The 22548-nt window shown below is 37.3% G+C and overlaps 1 protein-coding gene across 25 annotated transcripts in view; it reads left to right on the plus strand.

The window, feature by feature from the left end:
* The window catches only part of PLEKHA5 (pleckstrin homology domain containing A5), a 167584-nt gene that overhangs the window by 113326 nt on the left and 31710 nt on the right, over positions 1-22548 (plus strand). For 16 of the 25 annotated variants that reach the window (XR_007374719.1, XM_048934531.1, XM_048934530.1 and 13 more), the window contains 6 exons: positions 492-607; positions 7573-8040; positions 12017-12485; positions 13996-14079; positions 16381-16500; positions 17178-17231. Coding sequence is in view for 24 of the 25 variants with exons in the window: in XM_048934531.1 (XP_048790488.1) it covers positions 492-607; positions 7573-8040; positions 12017-12485; positions 13996-14079; positions 16381-16500; positions 17178-17231 (1311 nt within the window). In the remaining variant the exon portion in view is untranslated. Of the gene's footprint in view, positions 1-8; positions 103-448; positions 608-7572; positions 8041-12016; positions 12486-13995; positions 14080-16380; positions 16501-17177; positions 17232-22548 lie in introns of those variants that run through there. The other 9 variants (XM_048934538.1, XM_048934552.1, XM_048934539.1 and 6 more) reach the window with 3 other exon arrangements.

A 22548-nucleotide genomic window follows, 5' to 3' on the forward strand; every position in this document is an offset into this window, starting at 1 on the left:
AAATCACTTACTAAGTATTCTCTCTTGGCTTTTTTTGTGTTTTATGAGCTCCTTTTGGTTCTTCATTTGGCCTGCTAAGCAGCACATCTTTTATTTAATGTGGTGAGTATAAACTAAAATTTACTGTATCATCAAGATGGCAAAAAAATCTATACCAAAGTCTTATTTACATTAATTAACTATATTAATTTACATTAATGAGTAATTGAGATTGTTTTTAACAGAACAAATAGTTGTAAGGGTCTTTTATCAGATGCGTTAATGAAGAAACAACTATGATTGAATATTGTAGACCATTATTTGGAAAATACAAATACAATGAAGCAGAAACATAACACTGAAATATTTCTTCAGATATTTTTTCTGACAATATAATTTTCAGAAATTTTATTATAAAAGAAACTACAGTATTTATATAGTAAAATAATTTGCCTCTTTTCTTTTACAGAATCTTATATTTTTATTGCAATGACCATGTCATTTCCAATCAGGCAGCTCATCCAAACATGAGGACATATTATTTCTGCACAGATACAGGAAAGGAAATGGAGTTGTGGATGAAAGCCATGACAGATGCAGCACTTGTGCAGACAGAGCCGGTGAAAAGGTAATGTAGATTCATAAAACAGAGGAATTGTATACCTTTTTCTCCTGTTTAATTTGACTTATTTAAATGAAGAGACCGCCTTAAAATAGAACTTAAAGTATTACATAAATCATCTGAGGTGATTACTCTTTCTGTCAAACAATTCCTACTAATTTAACAGTATTGGATAAAATTTTGCAGATTTGTTATGAATACAGATGCCTTGAGTGTAAGAGGCCAGAGGAGGAAAAAGTGACAAGTTCTTTTAGCCTATGGCATCAGAGAAAGCACCATTAATGGCAAGTGCTGTGTGCAGGCATCTTTGATTTACTGTGCCCTTCTCACTGAAGAACAATAGAGTCATCACAGAATGCTTGGTTTGAAAAGGCCCTCAAAGATCATCTAGTTTCAACCCCCCTGCTATGTGCAGGGTTGCCAACCACCAGGCTGCCCAGAGCCACATCCAGCCTGGTCTTGAATGCCAGGGATGGGGATTTTCAGGGATGGGGCATCCACAACCTCCACAACCTCCTTGGGCAACCTGTTCCACTGCATCACCACCTTCTGTGTGAAAAACTTCCTGCTAATATCTAACTTAAACCTCCCCTGTCTCATTTTAAAACCATTCCCCCTTGTCTTATCACAATCCACCCATGTAAACAGTCATACCCCCTCTTGTTTATTTATACACTCCCTTCAAGTACTGGAAGGCCACAATGAGGTTTCCCCAGAGTCTTCTCTTCTATAATATCTTAACTGGTGGTAGTCTTTGTCTTATATGTGTCTTAAGTACGAAATTCACAGTTGTAGCTTCTGTCAAATGAAACAGTTCCACTGATGGGTCTGCATGTTCCTGTTCATCATGCTGTTATTAAAATTATACTTACCTATTCAGGAGACTTATCTTTTATATGTCCATGTGTTGATAACAAAAAGTGAGTCATCACTGGAAGCCAGGCATTCTCAGAAACTGAGTATTGCCTGCTGCTATCTGCCCAGTAAAAATTGTTTTCTCTCTCATTGTGATCCCTTGGGCCAGCTTCGTGACATCTGTAATGGAAACCTCATCAGTAGAAAATTTAAAAGCTCCTTGTTATTGATGGCACAGAAATTGTTGCTGATGGCTGCTCTCACATGATTTACTTCTGCACTCCCTTAGGTCCCTCTATGCTGGAGCTGAATGAGTGACAGCAATCCTGAGAAATCTTAAGTATAAAAATAAATAAAAACCCATAAACATAGGTACCAAATAAAGAGAAGGTTACAATTTCTATCTGAGCACATTACATCTGTCAAAATAGATGCAGTCTTTCTAAATTTTGCCTCAATTTTGTAAGTTGTTGCCATTAACTTGTCGTGCCATTTCTGCATTCTGTATTCTGATATGGTACTGGCAGAAGCATGAAATGGAAAACAGAATGATTAGACACTTGTAATCTTAGATGTTGTAGTGTTTTGTGAGCTTCTCAGTCAAATGTACTGGAACTTTTACTCACATCAATCTGTGGGACATTCAGGCAGTTAAAATAAACAGGGAACACTTCCAAATTGGCACCTATGAAGTGTTTTAGTGACAAATCTTAATCATCAGTCTGAAACCTTAGCTGTCTAATATCTTTTAAGTAAACAAATAGTATATGAAGTATTTCATTCTTAGCATTGGACAGCATAGTGTAATAGATTAACAGAAAAAAACATTGTTCTCCACACTTTGGAAAAAATAGCACACCAGTCTGTCAGCTATAATGTCTATTTTCCATAAAATACAGAAGATAAAACATCTCAGCTTGTAGAAATGAGGAGTGGTAAAGTTCAATTACAATAATTACATCTATCTTATTATGTAAGATTTCATACTGTACATAAACATGTTTTGTGCCCTGTAACCCACCATTTGTTTGGATGATGTGGCAGAAAAGATAAGCAGAGAGGCATAAGAGTATAAACAGGTTGATGCTTTTTTTGATGGGAACATTTTTACCTTTTAAGTTCCTGATTGAGAATTTTTTGAAAGCCATTGCACTTAAAATAATGAACATATCGTATGACAAAATATCTCATTTAACTTAGTCAATAATAAATTAAATTTAAAACTTAATGTTGCCTTGCATTATAAGTGTATTGCAGATAGCTGGTGATAGCTTACAGAAAAATGGGTAAACCAAATTAGACCCACTTCACTTCAAACAAAAATCTTATCCTGAATATGTAAACACTGTATGAAGAGTAATATTGATATGTGCCACTCTGAAACTTTCTGAACTAATGAAAGGACCTTCATTTGGTTGGTGCAGTACTACAAGACTGAATATTTGAATGCATATCTTTACAGTAAAAGAAAAAAAATTGGAAAAAATATTCTGACAGAACCTCCTTAATAAGTGTCTTCATAGTCTCTCATGCGATAGCCAATGTTGTACAAAGCATGTTTAGCAAATTAAAATGTACTAACAAGGGCTATACAGTATGATTTGTGATATTTGTTTTAACATGAGGAACAAATGAAATTAAAATGTTGCTGTAAACATTCACTCTTTTATTCGATTTATTGCTGTAGCTGTACCGTCACGCTTGCTGCCTCAAAGCCTATCAAGACATGCAGTAAGCTTGCCCTCAACAGTTGGTCCAGCTACATGAGATAGTCATTCTTTCTAGGTTGTGGTTCCGTGATTGCTTTAGTATGACTGATGTGCAGCCCATGGCAGTTAAGGACATTTCAGCTTCCCTAAATGTTTGGTCATGCTCCTATCCCCTTCTTACAGCTGCAGTGCCTATTCCAACACTGATGTCTGCCCGTTTCAAATGCTTGACAGTGTACAGGCAAACAGTGGGGATTCCCAGTATAGCTAAGCTTATCTATTGCTTTTCATCCAGCTACATGCTCCTGCTATCTGCCTTGTGTTGCTTCAGTTGCTTATCTTAGTCCTTGGTGAATCACAGTGGCACACGCTGAAATAGTAGAAAAACACTTGACAGCAAAATCAGTAGTTTCCTGCCTGGTTATCTAGATGAATGGGCTTACAGACAGACAAAACAAGTGTTAGAAACAGGAAAAGCAAGTCTGTAACACTACCCTGTTGTTTTAACTCAGGCAAAACAAAACAAAAGAAAATAAAACAAAACCCAAGAAATTTGATCTCTTTGAAAGGTTTGTTATACTTCAAGACCATTGAAGTCCCTAAAATTTTCATTTCTGTTAACTATAAAAAGGAAAAAAATCTCCCAGACATCTGTTTTCTAAAGAGTCCACCTTTAGCTATCAGGCCAGTTCTTAAAATGGACCATCTAGCAGGATGTGATCTTATACGCAGAAGAAATACTTCCCTGTAAGAATCTGTTAAGAATTAGTGTGGTATTACCTCATTCTTAAGTAACCTAGAGTTTGGCATGCACATGGATTTAAGAATGAATTATTTGAGTTGAATCAAAAATTCAGCCAATGCCTTTGGCTCTCCATTCTGTCTTTTCTAGAAGTTCTAGTGTGAGACTGAGCACAGTTTTCCAACAGACTAAGTTGCTTATGATACCATGTCTGGAGAAACTTACTCTGTAACCCAATTGAGCCACTTTTCTGTTCTTGTTAATATAGATTGCCCAGTAATAAATCAAAGTTTTAACAGTATAGTTCTTTTAATCTAGAAATTAAGGGACTTCCTTATTTACAGTACTCTTGTAGTACCATCCCAACAGTCAGGTTTAAATAACTAGAGAGCTGGAATATGTCTTGATTTTTTTTTTTTTTTTTTTTTTTTTTTTTTTGAGCACGAGAGTTCCTTAGAAAAAAAGATAAAACAGATATTTGAAACATTTGTTTGGGTTATTTTTGTCAGATTTTCCATCAGATATTCTCTTACTTTCCAAATATAATGAACCATATAATACAGAAATGGGAGGTGAGAAAAATAGAATAATTTCTTTTAGAACTGATCAGCAGCTTGAAGTAGAAGAGCTCCCTTCTGATGTATAATTGCAGGAAAGGACAAATAGTAATTACTCCTATTGACTTAATTATAATTACTCCTTTCTGAATGTTTTTGTTTTTATTTTACCTACATAGTAAATTCAGATTTTATAACATACTGAGGAACTCATCAAAATCATAACAAGAAATACTGTAATGAGCAAGGAACTGCCTAAGCTCATCACTCCAAATATGATCTCAAATAACCTGTCTGGATTAGCAAAACATTGTACTCATTCTTTGTCATATCACTGCGGACCACAGTCAAGTTGTGTCTGTAGTACTGATTGCTTGCTTGTGTTTGCGGATGTTAATATCCATGCATATATCCACTAGCCCACTCTATCCCAAATGCTTATTTCTCTATGCTCCATCATTTGAGCATGATTTTCCTCCACTCTCACTGTTAACTGTGTGTGCTAGAGCCATTGTATCTTCCTCTTGAGCGCTGCACAGTGTACTGAGAGAAGATTTTTCTCTTCTCCTGTAGTTACTCTCCCTGAACAGCATAAGCTAAGCTGCCAAAAAACCACTTGTTAGCATAACAACATCCACAGCGGGGGCTTACTGACAGTGCTGGGTTTGAAAAGGACTCTCTCTTTTCAAATGCCTCTAGCTGGCTTTGGGCCATCCTCATGTTTGTCTGATAATTGACTACATAACCCTGTCATCTGCTTTAGAATTTTGCATTTGTTTATAATATTTGCTTATAAAAGCTGAAAATAGTATTTTTCCTCATAGAACCGTTCCCTACATATTGTTTGTTTTATAGTAGAAGTCAATAAATTGTATACAGTATGAAACTGTATTTGATATGTATTTGATGCTCATTCTCTTTTGCCTCTTCCATCCTCAAAACATATCCCATAAGCCTTGCTGAAAACCTTTGAGAGCCGCATACAAACATGGAGATAAATAAATATGGATTTCTATTTCTGACATTTGCATAAATATGAATTTCTATTTCTTTGCATACTAGTTTCTGATGTTTCTTTTTTGGTTGCAACAACTGCTATTGAAAGAGATCTCTTGCTCACGCTATGTTGTCTGATCTGATGCACAGAGTTAAAGGCAAGCCCCAAAGTCTATTTTTATCAATTTGAATGTCACACCATGAGAAGGATCATCAGAAAGAATGTCAAAATTGAAATACTTACCTCTGCTGCGTATAACCATAGCAACAAGTGATAGGAAAAAAATGTTGTGATTTTTTTCTTTTTTTCCAATTAGCATCTCCAGCATGATAATGTGAATAGAACACCATGCTAAGGCTTGGTTTTTGGGGGCGTGTCCTCCCCTTCTATGTAGAAACTGGTTGTACATTAAGATTTCTCTACAGTCTATCACTGGCAGAAATTTTAGCATTTACTGTGTATTTCACACAAACTCGAATACAAGGTGCAGCAGACATTGATGTCCTGCTGTTGTTTGAAGTGGTGTACTTAAAAAATAAGCTCTTGATCCCCTTCACATCACTGAGTATTCATAGCAAGAGAGACTCAATGTGGCTCTGGGCAGCCTGGTTTAGCAGTTGGTGACCCTGCCCAGAGCAGGGGGGTTGAAACTAGATGATCTTTAAGATCTTTAAGAGCCTCTCCAACCCAAGCCATTCTGTGATGATTCTATCATAGTCTGATAATGGAAAGTGCTTATAAAGTTAAACAGTCAGCTTTATTAATTGTGGATAATGTTTTATAAGGACATTACAGTCTTCTGTCCTTTATATATTTACTGCAGTTGGGAATTGGGAATTCATGGCTTAAACAACATGCCAAGGAAGTGTAGACTTGTTATACATTTTGGCCTCATGTTCAAGTCTGGGTAAGCAAAAATGCTTACTGTTGTGAGTGTAGTTACTTAGAAGCAGATCACTTTTCATAGTGGTCTTGTGCTCTTGGGCATTTGTATACATGATGGTCTTTCTACACACAGATCAGGTGCTTGAACAGGACCCAACTGAAAAGATGAATAATGTTTTCTCCCCAGAAGGATGCAAAAAGTTTGGAAAAATTAACATCATAAAATGAAATGTTATTCTTTGAATGTTTGGTTTTATAAAGAGATGTAATCTTAAAACAAATACTTCCTTCCATTCCCAAAAATGTTGACCAAAAAGTTTCAGCTTTTTTTTGTTCTTTTTTTTTCTAGTACATCACACTAAAAAATGTCACTGTCTGAGCTGGATGTTCAGATAATGTCCAGGGATGAAAAAGATACAGCTTCTTGACATTCTGAAATTTTAAAAAGAAAATGGTTAATTGAACCATATACATTCTTTACTTGTATAAGTACTCCAAAGCAGTAAAAATATCATTATTTTTGTGGTATGGTTTCCTCAGTCAGCAGCTATCTTCCCTTCTAAACTTAGGGAAGCCACAGTTATTTCATAAAATGTATGATGTCTGAAGAGATGGCATACCAGAGAAACCTAATTCATGCCAGGGACCATGAACAATTGTTTTCTTAAATGGATCTTGTTATATGTTAAATCCAGCAGTATCATGAATTATAAGCTATTCAGCAGTGTAGTCTGCTACCATTTTTAAAGATAGCTTTAAAAACAGTGTGAATTTCAGGCCGTTGATTTCTGGAAGCCTTGGCTTTTGGAAAACTACTGATTACTTTCACTGTTTAAATGTCCAGCCCTCTGGGAACCAAACCTCTGCTTTTTCAGAGTCTGGCTTTTTGCTCTTGTTCAGTGCACATTTTATCAGGGGGATTAATTTGAAGCTGTCTTTTAAAAAAAATTGCCCTAACTTACAAATATTTGTTTTCAAAATAGTAAAGAAAGAGAAGCATCGAGGGTGAGGGGGGAAAAAAGAGAGAGAGAAAAAGAAAGAAGCTGTCATTGATAATTGAGAAAATACATCCTGGATTTTTATCTCAAATATAGTAGTTTAAAATATCTGGACAGTGATCACTGAAATTACCCTGATAAGCATGAAGGAGATTGACTTTTTTTTCTTATTATTATTAAAAATGAATGTTTTCTTGATGTTACAGCTTGTTATATGTTCCTTTCTAGAGTTGAGAGGTTCACCACTGAAAATACACCACCTCGAGAGGCCAATAATATTTCAAACCATCGGGTGCTAATTAAGCCAGAGGCACAAAATAACCAGAAAAACAGAGAAGTGAACAAAAATGAAGAGAAGAAGGCTTTGGAAGCTGAAAAATACGGATTCCAGAAAGTTGGGCAAGATAAACCATTAACAAAAATTAACAGTGTGAAGCTAAATCCTTTGGGATCAGAATACAGGACACTACCCATAACCGCAGTTCAGGCTGGACACTTCAGACCAGTTCATTTAAATGGAGCTGAGAATAAAGCTGTTGGTGTTGTCCTGGCGGATACTGGAGATGGAGGTCAGCACAATGCAATTCAGTCACATATGGAGTCTGAACGAGTTATGCAGAGAACTAATTCAATGCTGCAGTTGGAACAGTGGATTAAAATACAGAGAGGAAAAGGGCAAGAGGAGGAAGCAAGAGGGTAAGTGCTAGGTAATTTTTTTTTTTTTAACTAGACTTGCTACCAAATAGTCCTGTATCCAGGCTACTTGCTTTATTCTTCCATCCATATTATTTAAATATTCTTATAGAGAACAATATTACATATTATGCATTGTTCACTACAAAAAAAAAAAGCCTGGATTCCTACTCAGAACAGATTTAAAGTTCACCTTTTATTAACACTGAATGATTTTTAATAAGCTATTAATAAATGGTCAGAAAACCCTTTGGGGTGTGAGAAATAGCTCTGTCCTATCAGAGTGATATCAATCATGAGAATTATTTTTCTTTCTTAGAATCTATTGATGTAAGTGCCCTGTTCCTTTGTGTTTTTTATGTTCAAATTCTTCTAGCGATATTTATCTAAAATGCTTCCAAAATATTCCAGTCAGTTTTCAAACTTAAACAAACTATAATAAAGAAAGAGATAGAAGCTTTACCTAAGAGTAAGTCAGAGTAATCTAACTAACTTGATGCTCATAGCTTCTTTTTCTTGTGAAAATAAACATCTCCCAGTTGTAATATTGAGCTCCTGTGCATATTCTCAAAGCTTTGAAATTGCATGTAAATGATTGACAATATTAAATCTTGTGCTGATAGCTATTTCTCTTTCTGGCACTGCTTCCAGGCTGCCCTACAGACAAGCTGTTCTAGCAGTAAAATATTTGAAAAATAGTAATAAATATTACATAAGATTAGAAATAATGGGGTGATATTTGGGGAGATGTTTTGAAGAGCTGAAAGTTAGGAACTTCACCTGTAGATACATAGCAGAGCTTATGATAAAACCAAATTCAGAAGATCTGTTTTCCTAAAATGTGGAATTATAGTTGGAGACTTCTTAAGTTTTTGCAAAACAGCAAAAATTTGCACTAGTTTGTCTTACACATGCCAAAACTGGTTAAAAACTTCCTCACTGCCTTTACTTTTTCATTAAATATAATTATGTGTTTTTTCATGAAGTACTCATTGTAAGTAGTTTGCTCAAGTTTGAATCTGCACTACAGAGAGTGAGTTGCACAACCTGACATTTATTTTATTGTGTATGCTTGCATAATGAGAACTGAGAAAATTCCTTGTTGCAATTAAATTTTTTAAATTGCACGGTGAAACTTGCATCCAAACGGTAGAAATTTGAAGAACTGTGCCCTTTTTTTGATTGTGAGCAAGCACAGAACCCTAAAACTGATTTATTGTAGTGGGAAGAACCACTAAGAATATTCTCTAATTAACAGTATTTTGTTCTTGATAATAGAGACACTTGTTGCTTTAAGAGGGGCACTGATGACACAAGCGGGCTTTGAATTGCAACTCGGCAGAAAGCTGACAAGCTTTAACAAGTCAGCTCCTTGAAAGGGTAGATAATAGCAGGACAAGGGGAAATGGTTTTAAATTGAAGGAGGGAAGATTTAGGTTGGATGTCAGGAGGAAGTTCTTTACAGAGAAAGTGGTGAGGAGCTGGAACAGGCTGCCCAGAGAGGCTGTGGATGCCCCATCCCTGGAGGTGTTCAAGGCCAGGTTGAATGGAGCCCTGGGCAGCCTGGACTACCATTAAATGTAGAGGTTGGCAGGCTTGCCTGCAGCATGGGGGCTAGAGCTAATGATCCTTGAGGTCCTCCCTTCCTACCCAAGCCATTCTGTTTTCTGTGAAGCAGAAAAAGAATATTTTGCTGTCCTTTTTGCTTCTGCGTGGAAGCAGTTTTAAGTAACCACCAGAATTTCTAATGTGTAGTGATGCCTCTAAAATGTGTGGAGTTTTTTGGTTTGTTTGTTTGCTCGTTCAGATTGCCAGATTCTGGCTGGAGACCGAGAGTCTGAGTAGAACTGAAGTTCATGGCTGAGAATAGAGAGAAGCTCCAGTTTATGTTACAGTTCAGGACAAGGGTCTGGTTAGCTGCGGTAAGACCTTTCTCAAATGTTTAAAACACAGACGAACAGTCGCCTGGTACCAAGTGCATTGCTGAGATGCTGCTTGCCCAGGGTGGGACCTCTGTCTCCCCACTGTGCCCTAAGCAGTAAGTGCCTGCTGCTCAGCGCCAGCTGTTCATTGTTGCTTTGTCATCCTTTGCTTGGTTCCCACATAAAGCTTGAATATTCTAGGCCAGTTGGTATTTTCATTCCTTAGGATAAAGGAATGTTTTGAGTTTTGATCAGAAGGTATTGATAAGTGTGAATACTGAGCCTCCAAAACTGCAGCAGCAGTCTCTTTCTCACATGGCCCAGCTCACACACCAGAGCAAGTAGTGCTGCCCAGCATCTCTGAGGGTGTTCTTACTGAATCTGTGAACCCATATGGAAAACTTTTCTTCTAATGGGAACACTAGTAGGAAGCTATTTATGACAGCAGGAGTTTGCAACCTTGCAGGCTGTATGACTGCTTAATTGCCTGTGGCAGTCCTTTCGCATGCAAAGCATTACCAGGCTGAAGCACTGTCCAGAGTTGTTTTTTGGGTTTGACTGGAAGGGCATTTATATGTAGGTATCAACAGGACATCGGTGGATCAATTCTATAAATGATGGATGCATTATCTTCCTAAATGTTCTAAAACATAAGTAGTATGCAAACTTCAGATTTCTGTCTTTTCATATTAAGATCTTCACGCAGCTCTTGTTCACACTGAGATATTTAAAAGAGCCAGCAGGATTATAGCATCCATTCAATTAATAAAATAGAGGGGGAGCTTTAGTGAAAGAGGTTTATGTAGCTACTGGCTGCCTTCATGACAATATCAGACTTTACCATACTCATTTGTGAATAACTAAAACAGTACTGTGAAAGTTAGAAGAGGGACCCAAAAATGTCTCCGTTGTTGTTTTTCTAATATGGAGATGGAGAAAAGTCCTTACCATTGATTATATATTGTATAAAGAAATGTAGAGTCACGTAGGCAGATTTTGCAGCAAGAGAACAAGATTAACAGTCATTTTCTGTGAGAATAAAAAGCTATCCAATCTATGAAATGGGGATAGTAGTTTCTTAACTCTTGGAAAGATTCAGAATCTGCCATAGACTTTGTACTGTAAACCTATTTACCGCAGTTTTCATCTCCAAAATGATACAAGGGATTATAAATATTCAGCTGTATTCAGTGAAAAGTGTTTTTTTTTTTACCATCATCAATTTCCTTAATCATTATTTCATAAGCATCTAATACCCACAGTGCTTCACCATTTACTATACATCATTTCTTTAATGTGTTTGTGGCACCAAAGCTGCTCTGAGCTGACTTCAGCCTCTGGTGCTTTCGGGTTCCACGGTTTCTATTTGAGTTGGGCTTGCTGAGGCGTAGCTGGAAGCTGCTGCCCTCCGATGGCTGCATCGTGTTCAGCTTGAGATAGATTTTGTCTTTGGGCCAGCATCACTCACAGATGTGATCAGAAGCAAATGACTTTAAGTGGTGCACATCAGAATTTTAGATAAAGGCTGAATGAACTGATATTTATGACCTCAGTTTTGACCTCTGTCAATGGTTGCTATTTTTCCTTAACCTGCAACAAACAAATTCACGCTGTTTTTTCATAACTGCTTAATTCTTTCTCAGAGATTTAACAGGAGACTTTTTCACTTTTCAAAAAGAGAGCATTTAAGAAGAACTCATGTTTGGAACAGTATAGAAATTCTAAGCTTAAAAAACTTGGTCGTGTCTAGCATGTAGACCAGATTTGATCTACAGTCAACATTACTAGATGGTTAAACTGGTGAAAAGATGAAATTGGGATTAAATTGTCAGGCAGTTAATCTGAGATAAGATTTCAGCTGCTACGGTTCTGAAAAATGTTGATATCGTCTGCAGTATCATCTTGAGATTTTGCATTTTGTTTTAAATGACGGTTCCCAAAAATGATAAGAGCTGGCAGGATAAACCTGATCAGTATTGAGTAACTTTTTATTGCCATGATTTTAACATAAACTAATATAATGTACTGATATACTAACTAATATATTTGTGTTTCAGTATAATCTCATATCAGACACTACCGAGAAACATGCCAAGCCATCGACCTCAAGCTTTACCCCGGTACCCAGAAGGCTACAGAACTCTGCCCCGAAACAGCAAAGCAAGGCCAGAGAGCCTCTGCAGCATGACGCCATCAGCTTACGACAGAGCCATAGGACCCGTGACAGCTGAAGAAAAACGAAGGTCAATGCGTGATGACACAATGTGGCAGCTCTACGAGTGGCAGCAACGTCAGTTTTACAATAAGCAAACAACTCTTACTAGGCACAGTACTTTAAGTAGCCCAAAAACGATGATCAATATTTCTGATCAGACGATGCATTCAATTCCCACCTCGCCTTCTCATGGTTCAATAGCAGGTTTCCAAGGGTATTCCCCACAGCGGACCTACAGATCAGAAGTGTCTTCACCAGTGCAAAGAGGAGATGTAACTATTGATCGGAGACACAGAGCGCATCATACTAAGGTACAATACATGCTCTTACAGTTAAAAAACTTATTTGCAGGGTTTTTTTTTTATAAAGTATGCCATTACTGTTGTCTCTCTCTTTTTTCTCGACTGTCCTATCTTTTACTGAAATGGGGATTAAATGGCACTGCTGCCTTCATGGAGAAAATCTTGATTTAAAAAAGCATTTAAAATCTATAGGTTGTAAAAGATATTGTAATATGTTGCAGAAAAACATGTGGTCCTAATATTGCTGTTCATGAGATTACATTTCTCTAAAATAGAATAGTTTGCTCTATGAGTAGAAAACATTCTCCCTTCTAGCTTTTCTAGCTGAACTCCAAGAGAACTGAAAGTCCTGCATTTCTTTCCACGTATTACTGTCTGTTTTTCAACCACAATTTTGGCTGCCTTGGGTTCCAACAGAAAACTGAGGGTAGACATTTCTTTGGATGCTTGGAGTTATTAGGGTGATCAATAAAGAAAACTGGAGTCTGCATAAAACCTTAGTATGTGACTAGCATAAAGTCAAACATCATCATCAGTGAAAGAGAGGCTAAAATTTTTAAACCCAAGTGCCAAGGAAGTATGTAAAATTAGTATATAGTTTCCTAGAGTTGACTGTGTAAAATACTCCTGAAGCCTTTTGCTAAATCATTAGCTCAGATGTCCTTATGATTTAGGTCCCTATCAACAAAGAAGTATTTTTGTTTTGGCAAAAAGTTTCAATTGCACTGAAAATCTAATAATTCTTCACCCAAATCTGAGAAGTATTACTAAGATCGGTGCTGCAGAGCGTGTGCTTCTATAATATTTCAGCCATGTTTTGCTTTCAGGTATTTTTCCATCTGTAATACTTTGTGCTACTAATTAGTTTCATGTTCAGTGTCTTCTGTACAAGACTCCCATTTCCCTTCAGTTTTTCATGCCATTCAGTTTGTACTTAGAATCATAGAATCACAGAATGGCCTGGGTTGAAAAGGTCCATAATGATCATCTAGTTTCAACCCCCCTGCTATGTGCTGGTTCTCCAACCACTATACCAGGCTGCCCAGAGCCACATCCAGCCTACTTTAGTTACACAGCTAACCATTCCTATGAACTTAAAAACACAAACCTGTGTTTTAAGTGATAGATGGTTAGGAGACTGGCTGTTTAAAATCAGTAGAGTAAACCTGAGCCTTAAATCATCTGATCTATATAAAGATCTTTGAAATTTTGAACAACTCTCAAAATAGTTGATAGTTGATAGATAGGTGAGAACTAAAATTGTTCTTAATATCAGTATGGCAACAACTATAAGAAAGAACTATTAATGATATGAAGAATCCGGGATATTTCTGAAATTTAGAGGTAGCCTACTGAAGTGTCAAAAATGGTAGTCAGGAGAGAACATGACTGGCCAAAGCTTCCCAAAAATGCAGCAGATTTGTTGTGAGAATTAAGTTGGCTAGACTTTTTTTAGCACATAATAGCTGTTGAGATTTTAGGTAACCATGGATCACGCTGCAATTTTGTTTTTGTACAGCATGTCTATATGCCTGACAGAAGGTCAATGCCAGCAGTTCTGAGTTTACAGCCTGTTTCTCCTCAGAGTCTCCAAGGCAAAACAGTGAGTTGTATTTTTCATTTGGTACATCTTATTTATTTATTTATAAGAATAATACTTTAAGTATAAAGAGGCAACGCTGAAGTCTTCGTCTGTTCAAAGTTTGCATTAAATATAACCTTTATTTTAATTAGTAGGAGATTTTTAAAGCTGTTAAAAAGGTGGTTAAATTGAATTCTGAGAATATTCTACTCAGTGAGCCCAGATTTTCTTTCTGAAAGAAGGATTTTTTTTAATTGTCTGTGATACATTCCATCTCATCCCAGAGATTTCTGTTTCATAGAATATTTCTTCCTCCAATACTTACTAAGAAAATCCTAGAAATAAAGTTTTCCTTTTTTGAACATCTTAAGGATGCCGAGACTGCTGTTTCTTGCACTTCCCAGCATGAATCCCTGGCATCTTCAACAGCATAGGGCAGCTGGTGCCTTACCTCCATGCCTTATTTCTCGCAGACACTTCTTTGGGTTCCTGGCCCCATCAGCTCTCCTGGGCTTGCTGGAGCTTGGCTGATGAGCGGGGTAGGGGGCAAGGAGGTCCAAGCTTCTGCCTGTACAAACCAGAAGTGCTGCCCACAGCACATGCATAACAGAGGCCAGAATTAGGAAACCTGCAGGTAGCTCTTTAAACAAATGCTTGAGTTTTGTTTGTTTCAGGAGTGCCAAGTGTTATACCAAAAGCACAGCTCTGGCATCAATGACAGAATTTTTTGCAATGCTATACAAGTCTAGCACTCCTCTATAGAAAAAGAAAATGTTTGCAAAAGTATTTAAATACTGTCAGTAAGTTTATTGTTAATGCACTAAAACTGTGCTATTGCAAGCCGTATCAAGAAAAGGTTTGATCTGAAAATAAATTGATTTGTTTTTCCTTTTCTTCAAAGATGCTACTTCCCATTCTGTTGTTTCTAAAAATAAAATTTCTTGTGCTTCTCAAAGATGACAGTTTTCAAAGAGCTGAAAGCATTGTTGCATATTCTTGGAGAGAATGTGAAAGCATCTTGTGTAGCAGTCTAGATTCTTATGCTTAGTTTCTGAAATCAAACATCTTAAATCCAGATATTAAAAAAGTAGTAGAAGGATAAGATTGACCATTGGACACCTTGACTTTGGCTCTGGTTTTCCTTCAAAACAAATGGTTTTGACAGCGGAAGCAGTGTGGAAATACCTTGCTCCCCCTTGTGGGTACTGCGGTACAGGCTCATAACAGTGCCGTGCTTATCCTCAGATATTTTTCTTCTACGTTCTAAGAGCCCGGTATTTGGTTTTCAGTAACTTAACACTTTGATCTTTGGAGCCTAGTTCTGTACTTCCTTGCTTTGGGAAAATTCTGAGACTGGGGAAGAGAGCAAGCAGGTTTCTGGGGTTGTGGTTTGGATTTTTTTTTAAGCTCCCGGAACATGTAAGTAAATCGAAATGTCGGATGGATGTCTAACTTCTTCTAAGACTTAGTTCTGGAGAAGTGTAAGAAACAGAAGCAAACTGGAACATAACATCTACTTGTGATGTCAAGAGTGTTTTATTTTCTTTGAAGTGTTGCTAATAGAAGTGGCTCTCAGGAATGGCTGAGGTAGCTTTTTCCAAATTGACCTACACCATTCTGTGTACAATTACCTGAAAAGTACCCATTTGAGTGTGACTTTCTGTTCATGCAACCTTTTAAATACCGTCCTTTATCCCTTTCTGAGGCTATATTGTACATCTTAGTTACAAAAGTCAGTGCCTCGGACCTGTGGAAGGAAGGAAAACTATTTTTGTCCTGCTTGTGCAGTTTCGTTTTGTCAAAAATGTTTGCTCCTGACATGGTCCAGCTATCTCATGGGAATACTTTTGTTTGTTTTTACTTTTAATCTTAACATAGAAATGTGAAGAATTAAAGTTCCTCGGGGGCACTTTTTATTCTTCTACCAAGCTCAAATGGTTGTCCATACAGATAATGATATCGTAAGGGTTGGAATTATATCCCCCTTCACTGAAGTCAATATCATCAGTTTGATATGCATGCCAAAAAGTTGGAGGGCCACACAGACTTTCTTCTGCAAAATCCCCACTTTTTTGTCCTGCACTCAGAAAGTTGCAATTTTTATGGGATATGCAGTATCAGTTGCTACTCAAGTAGTTAAAACTTTACCCTTTGTTATATATTTGAAAATGGTCAATTTGGGAAAAATGGTATGTCTTTTGTGTATCTCTATAAAAAGTTATTTTGAGAAAGATATAAGAAGCCTTATTTTATTTCAGTGTTGTTTAGGATACCAATTAACCTTTTTTCTACTCTTTGGCTTCTCACACTGCACTCCCTCAGCCAGAGGAGCTCACGCTGCTGCTAATAAAGCTGAGACGGCAGCAAGCTGAACTGAGTAGTATCCGGGAACACACACTAGCACAGCTCATGCAACTAAAACTTGAGGCCAACAGCCCAAAGGTCAGCTATAAAGCAATGTGTGTCATGTACCATTCTCACTAACTTTTAGTTACTCATTAATCAGTTTGCATTTTACCCATAGTACAAGATTCTCTGTCTGCTGTGGGTGTAGAATAGAATGTGACTGTGTATATGATGTTCTGTTATTAACCCTTTGAGGTCTTAGCAGATAGCTGTCTGATATTAGCTGAATTTAAATGATGTAGGAATATTTTAAAATATATTCTTGTTTACTTTAAAGTTGCAGGCTTTTAACCAATTGTTATAAGCAAAAATAGCAGTAAAAGATCATGAGATTAATCTATTGTTTATATTGCATCATATCAAATATGATCTTACTGCATTCTGTCAAAAGTATTAGGGCATTTAAAACATATTTACCAAAGGGTTTATAGTTGCTTGTTTAATCAAATATAGTAGACGTTTCATGTGAGCATTCTGTATTTTATGTGTAGAGCCAAAATGTAATGTAGTATTTCGTAGGCCAATTCATGACAAAATTTCATCACTTCTGTTTAGAGATCAAAACTTGTTAATATGTCACAAAAAGGCAGGCAAAGTAACATTATATTTCTGTCTTAAACAGTTCACTGTCTCGTTTACATATTTAAAAACTCTTTTCATGCATTCTGCACCCTTCTGTCCCTTTCCTTTTTCCCTCTAACTGCTGCCTCTAGAATGAGATTCTTTCGCATCACCTTCAAAGGAATGCCATATATTTGGACCATCAGGTGGGATTTGCAGTTTTCTTGTGTGCTTACTTTTCCTAATGCCTTTTGCCTGCTCCTATCAAGCTGGAAATACTTGGGAAGTAGGATTTTCAGTGATTTTCATAAAGTTGAATATTTAATACATGACCGTTTTAGGTTGCACAAATTAGCTTAGTTTTTTACAGGCTTGACAGAGAATGAAAAAAGTAAACTGAAATTGTACTGAGTACAACAGCCATTTTCCAGTTATTTTTTCTATTCTTCTTATCCTTCCTTTAATAACACTAACTGTAGCATTTTACCAGCATTAACCAAGGTGAAACTGTATTTCCAAGCTCATATGATACACGTGCAGTTTATAAAATTAGAATTCTGATTATTTTACTTTCCAAATTAAGAAGAATTTGATGTTTCTGCAAGACATAAAATGAAAGGGAGATCAAACATAGAGTCATAGAATGGCCTAGGATGAAAAGGACAGCAATGATCATCCAGTTTCAACCCCCCTGCTATGTGCAGGGTCGCCAACCAGCAGACCAGGCCGCCCAGAGCCACATCCAGCCTGGCCTTGAATGCCTCCAGGGATGGGGCATCCACAACCTCCCTGGGCAACCTGTTCCACTGCGTCACCACCCTCTGTGTGAAAACCTTCCTACTGATATCTAACCTAAACCTGCACTGTCTCAGTTTAAAACCATTCCCCCGTGTCACATGTAAGAAGGTTTTAAATCATAGCTTAGCAAATAACTTTTTTTTTCAATTACTCGGTTGCTTCTTAAAGATTTATATTAGAATAAGATTTGTATAACTTCTGTTAATGTTTGGAGAAGGAATATAATTCAGTCTTCGACAGTGTACTGTATTGTCAAGGGAATAATTGTGATACCAAATTTCTCTTATTATGGCTTTGTTGAATGGTTAAATGGGACTCGTTTGCAAGTTGTATTTGAGAAGTTTTTAAATGTTAAATTTTGAACAGAACATAGAAAGTCACAAGAACTTAGAAGAAATATAAGCAACTAGATGTCTGCTAGTTAAAAGCATGGAAATCTCTAGAGCTTTTTCCAATATTCTTTCTCCTAATTATGTTTTTTGCCGTTACACTTCAAGTAACTTCATCTTCCTCTGATCTCTTGGAATCAATGTCTAGATAGTGACCAATCCCATTAGATCTGCATTTCTAAACATTTTAACCCTGTTTAAGGAGCTGCAGGAGGTCTAAAAGTAGGGGAAAACTGTTCTTTCTAATTGCTAAATTTGGCAAATCCAACTCAAATATTCAACTCATTCCAATTCATTCAACTCAAATATTTCCAGCTCATGATGTTTTGGAACAAGAAAATAATTCTGTCTTCAAAAATATAATTCATTGCTGAGGAAGAACAACTCGCTGTGAAAACTGAAACTATGTACCACACTGCTACCTGATCAGCCAAGCTTGTCAATATAATACACAGGATAAAGAGAATGGCCTTTGTATAATATGCAAAGCAGTACAAAGGATTTTCTCTTTACTTGTCTCAGATGAAATTTGTGAATGTAATGTGATAAAATGTTATTAATTCAGGGAAGTGCCAAAATCTTATAAACATGTCATCATTGCCTTTACCAAGGATGCAAGAAATTACAGTACTTCTTACAGTAAGAAATCAGTATCAAGTCAAAAATACACTAATCATAAAATCATGGAAGAGCAGATTGGAATATTTGTCCTAGTTTCTCATTGGTTTTTCTTCTTTTCCCAGTATTAGTATTACACTCCCATCCACTTGCATTAAATAAATCCTCCCAAGAGTGTTTTTGCTTTGGGGCTAGTGTCTCATTTATGTCTTTTTATTGTTTTGTCCATTATCATTTCCCCTTTATGTTGAAAAGAAAAGACCCATGTTTCTCTTAGTCTGGGGCCTTTCCTCCTATTATTTGCATCTATAACCAACTTGCATAGTCACTCATTTTGAATTTTAAATGCCCAGTGTACTTAAAAGAAACATTTCTGCTCTTGATTTATATTTAATCTCTGAAAATAGAATTAAAACCCTCTCTTCCTAGAGCATTTGGTGGAATTCCAGTCCTATTATCTTCAGCTCTCACACTGTAGTCACAAAGAATGCAGTACTTGCAGTGCTGTACACAGCATTAATTAGCAAGTTCCTTCTCAGGTCACACAGAGGAATTTTCAGAAAGGCAGAAGTTCATGTGTAGAGACACTAACTTTTATATCGTTGCAGTAAGTTGTTGTCTGCTGGTTCAGTGGCATTCTTATCAAAACTCAAGAACATCCCATAGCATTTTATAAGTCTTGCTTCTTTTTAGTATAGCTGTTTCCCTTTGAGATGCTTGGAAATTCTGTTACATTTTTTGGTGTTTTTCTATTATGCTTTCAGAATTTTTGTTGTTGTTGTTGGAGTTCAGGGCTGGGGGGGGGGAGTGCGGAGGACTGAGGAGGCTGATGCACACATACCCATCCATGTTGTTTCTTTGATGTTTTACAGCCAAAAGAATTATTATAGCCTTTTCTTCGAGTGTGGTTTCGAACCACTCTGCTGCCTTAAGCTTCCTGGAGAGGCAGAAGACAGTTTGATTTGTCTTTTAGGAAGCAGTTATTTGGATGTAGGTAGCACCCCAGGCAATGCTGATTTGGTTGTCAGCGTGGGACATGTTAAGAGGGCAAATATAATCTCTGTCTTGTGCATTACAAAATCTTAAGGGATTGTTTTTGTGTATTACTAAATCCAAGCCAGCAGTCTCCTTAATGTATTTATTGAATGAATTTGTACCCAGTAATTACAATAACGGTAACGGAAAGTAGGAACATATTTTTTAGATGAAAACTAGACATGCTGCTTTTTCTCCTTTGTAAATACAGCTGTGGCAGAAGGTCCAACTTGAATCTCTCTGTCAGTACAGAAGATTCCAGCAAACTGCTCTTTGAACACGTATTTTGATTTTACATTGCTAGTAAAACTTTTCTTTGGCTCAAAAACCCCTTTCTTCTGAGCTGAAGTTATCTCTGAAATTCTGTGTGTGTGTGTTATTGTAATCTCAGCATATCCCAGGCTGGTTTGTCACAGTGTAAGCTCTATACATTCTTTTTATTCTTTATGTTGAGGAGACTCTTTATGTGGATAGCTTAGGTATTTGTTCATATCTTTATTTCTCTTTTGCTGATCTTTTTTTTTTTTTTTTTTTTTTTTTTTTTAGCTTTTAGTTCTTAAGGGGTGCATAAAGATAAACAGAACTTGAACAAGAAGTTGTCAAATAAATGAGTGGAAGGTTCAGTAGCCAGCATCCATGCTGTCTTAATGTTTTGCTCCTGTTTTCTCCTCTTCATCACCCTCTTTCTGATATGATGAAGGTGATTCTGGAAAAAGGAAGTAAATTAGAGGAGGATGGAATAGCACAATGGCTGTTTGGATAGGACTGACATAGAATCGTAGGACCTCAAAGATCACCTGTTTCAACCCCCCTGCTATGTGCAGGGTTGCCAACCACCAGACCAGGCTGCCCAGAGCCACATCCAGCCTGGCCTTGAATGCCTCCAGGGATGGGGCATCCACAACCTCCTTGGGCAACCTGTTCCAGTGCTTCACCATCCTCTGCGTGAAGAACTTCCTCCTGATATCTAACCTAAACCTCCTCTGTCTCAGTTTAAAACCACTCCCTCTTGTCCTATCACTGTCCACCTATGTAAACAGTTGTACTCCCTCCTGTTTATACGCTCCCTTCAAGTACTGGAAGGCCACAATGAGGTCTCCCTAGAGCCTTTTCTTCTCCAAGTTAAACAAGCCCTGTTCCCTGAACGTTTCCTCATAGGAGAGTTGCTCCAGCACCCTGATCATCTTAGTGCCCCTCCTCTGGACCTGCTTCAAGAGCTGCATATCCTTCCTGTACTGGAGGCCCCATGACTGGACACTGTACTCCAGATGGGGCCTCACAAGAGCCAAGTAGAGGGAGACAATCACCTCCATCACCTCCCTCTCCCTGCTGGCCTCCCCTTTTTTAGTGCAGCCCAGTGCATAGTCGGCCTTCCAGGCTGCACATATCCTTTATTAAATCTTTTTTTTTTTTTTTTCCCAGCCTGAAATTCTGTGTCCTATATTCACAATGTTTACGATGCAACTCTTAATTGTACTTTTCAAGTTTTTTGGAAAAGGTAGCGAGCTGACAAAGCCACCATTCTTGTTCTTTCTGCTGCATCTTCCCTTTTATTTTTTTGAGAGCAATGATCTGGGTGGGGTAAAAACAAGACTGTGTTGGATTATTGTTGGAAAAAAAAGCAAGAAGGAAAAATGCTTTTTCCTTCTTTGTTTTGGATGGAGGAGCAGAGGAAAGGCAGGAGAAATGCTTAGTCTAGTCCTGTTCCCACTGCTTTTGTTTTAGGAAGCTTGAGAGGAAACAGATAAAAATGCCAATCTGAGCCCAGACTTATGCCACCCATAGCACACCGTCTTATCTCATTAGCAAGGTCATCTGTCATGGTGGGGAGCTGCTATTCCAGCCGATGGCTGCCACCAGAACAGCTCAGGCTGCAATGTCATCTGTGCTGCCTGTTATCATAGTGTGGGATATAATTTTAGAAGAGGAAGGAAAAAAAAAATTGTCAGTAGCTTGGCATTACAGTTTAAAACATAAAATACCTGCTCAAATGCTATCTTGTAAGTCATATGAGTATTCATATGTGTCATGTGTCAAGGAGGTGTTCTTACATCATTTCCAAATGATGAAAAAGCCTGCATATAATACATCAGTAAAGAGAAAAGGGAAGATGAAGTGTCTGGGGAGAAAGTGAGTGAGAAAACTAAGACTTCTGGATGTGTTGCTGTGTGTCATCAGGCAGCTCATGCTTCAGTTTGCTTACGTGTAAGGAAAATCTTAATTCCAATTTTTAGAGATTTTTGTGATATCTTTAACTGGAGAGAAAACAAAGATATGACAGGATTTAAAACATACCCTTTACTGTTCAGAAATTTGAGAAGCAAATTTTATTTGAATGTGAGAAAAATAGGGCATGTTTCTGTTATGAGCATGCAAACTTGACCAATTAGAAATTTCTTCAGTGTGAATAGTGTCCAGTTTCTGTTTGACAGTGGCCTCATGATAATACTTTAAAAGCACAAAACAGGCATTCTCTTTGCCTTTGAGCAGGGGACTCACCGTTGTGGCCAGTGGCTCTCTGTTTTACTCTGCCAGTTCTTCAATACATTTCCCCTCCTGTGCTCACTTCAGTTAACAGAAGAGTTGATACATAGACTCTCATGAATATTAAACAGTCTGTCAGTTGGATTTAAAGTAAAGGAAGAACAACTTCTTGTGTCAGTTCTAATTTTCTATTTATGTA

This window comes from Lagopus muta, chromosome 1, assembly GCF_023343835.1.
Source record: "Lagopus muta isolate bLagMut1 chromosome 1, bLagMut1 primary, whole genome shotgun sequence".
Taxonomy (NCBI): Eukaryota; Metazoa; Chordata; class Aves; order Galliformes; family Phasianidae; genus Lagopus; species Lagopus muta.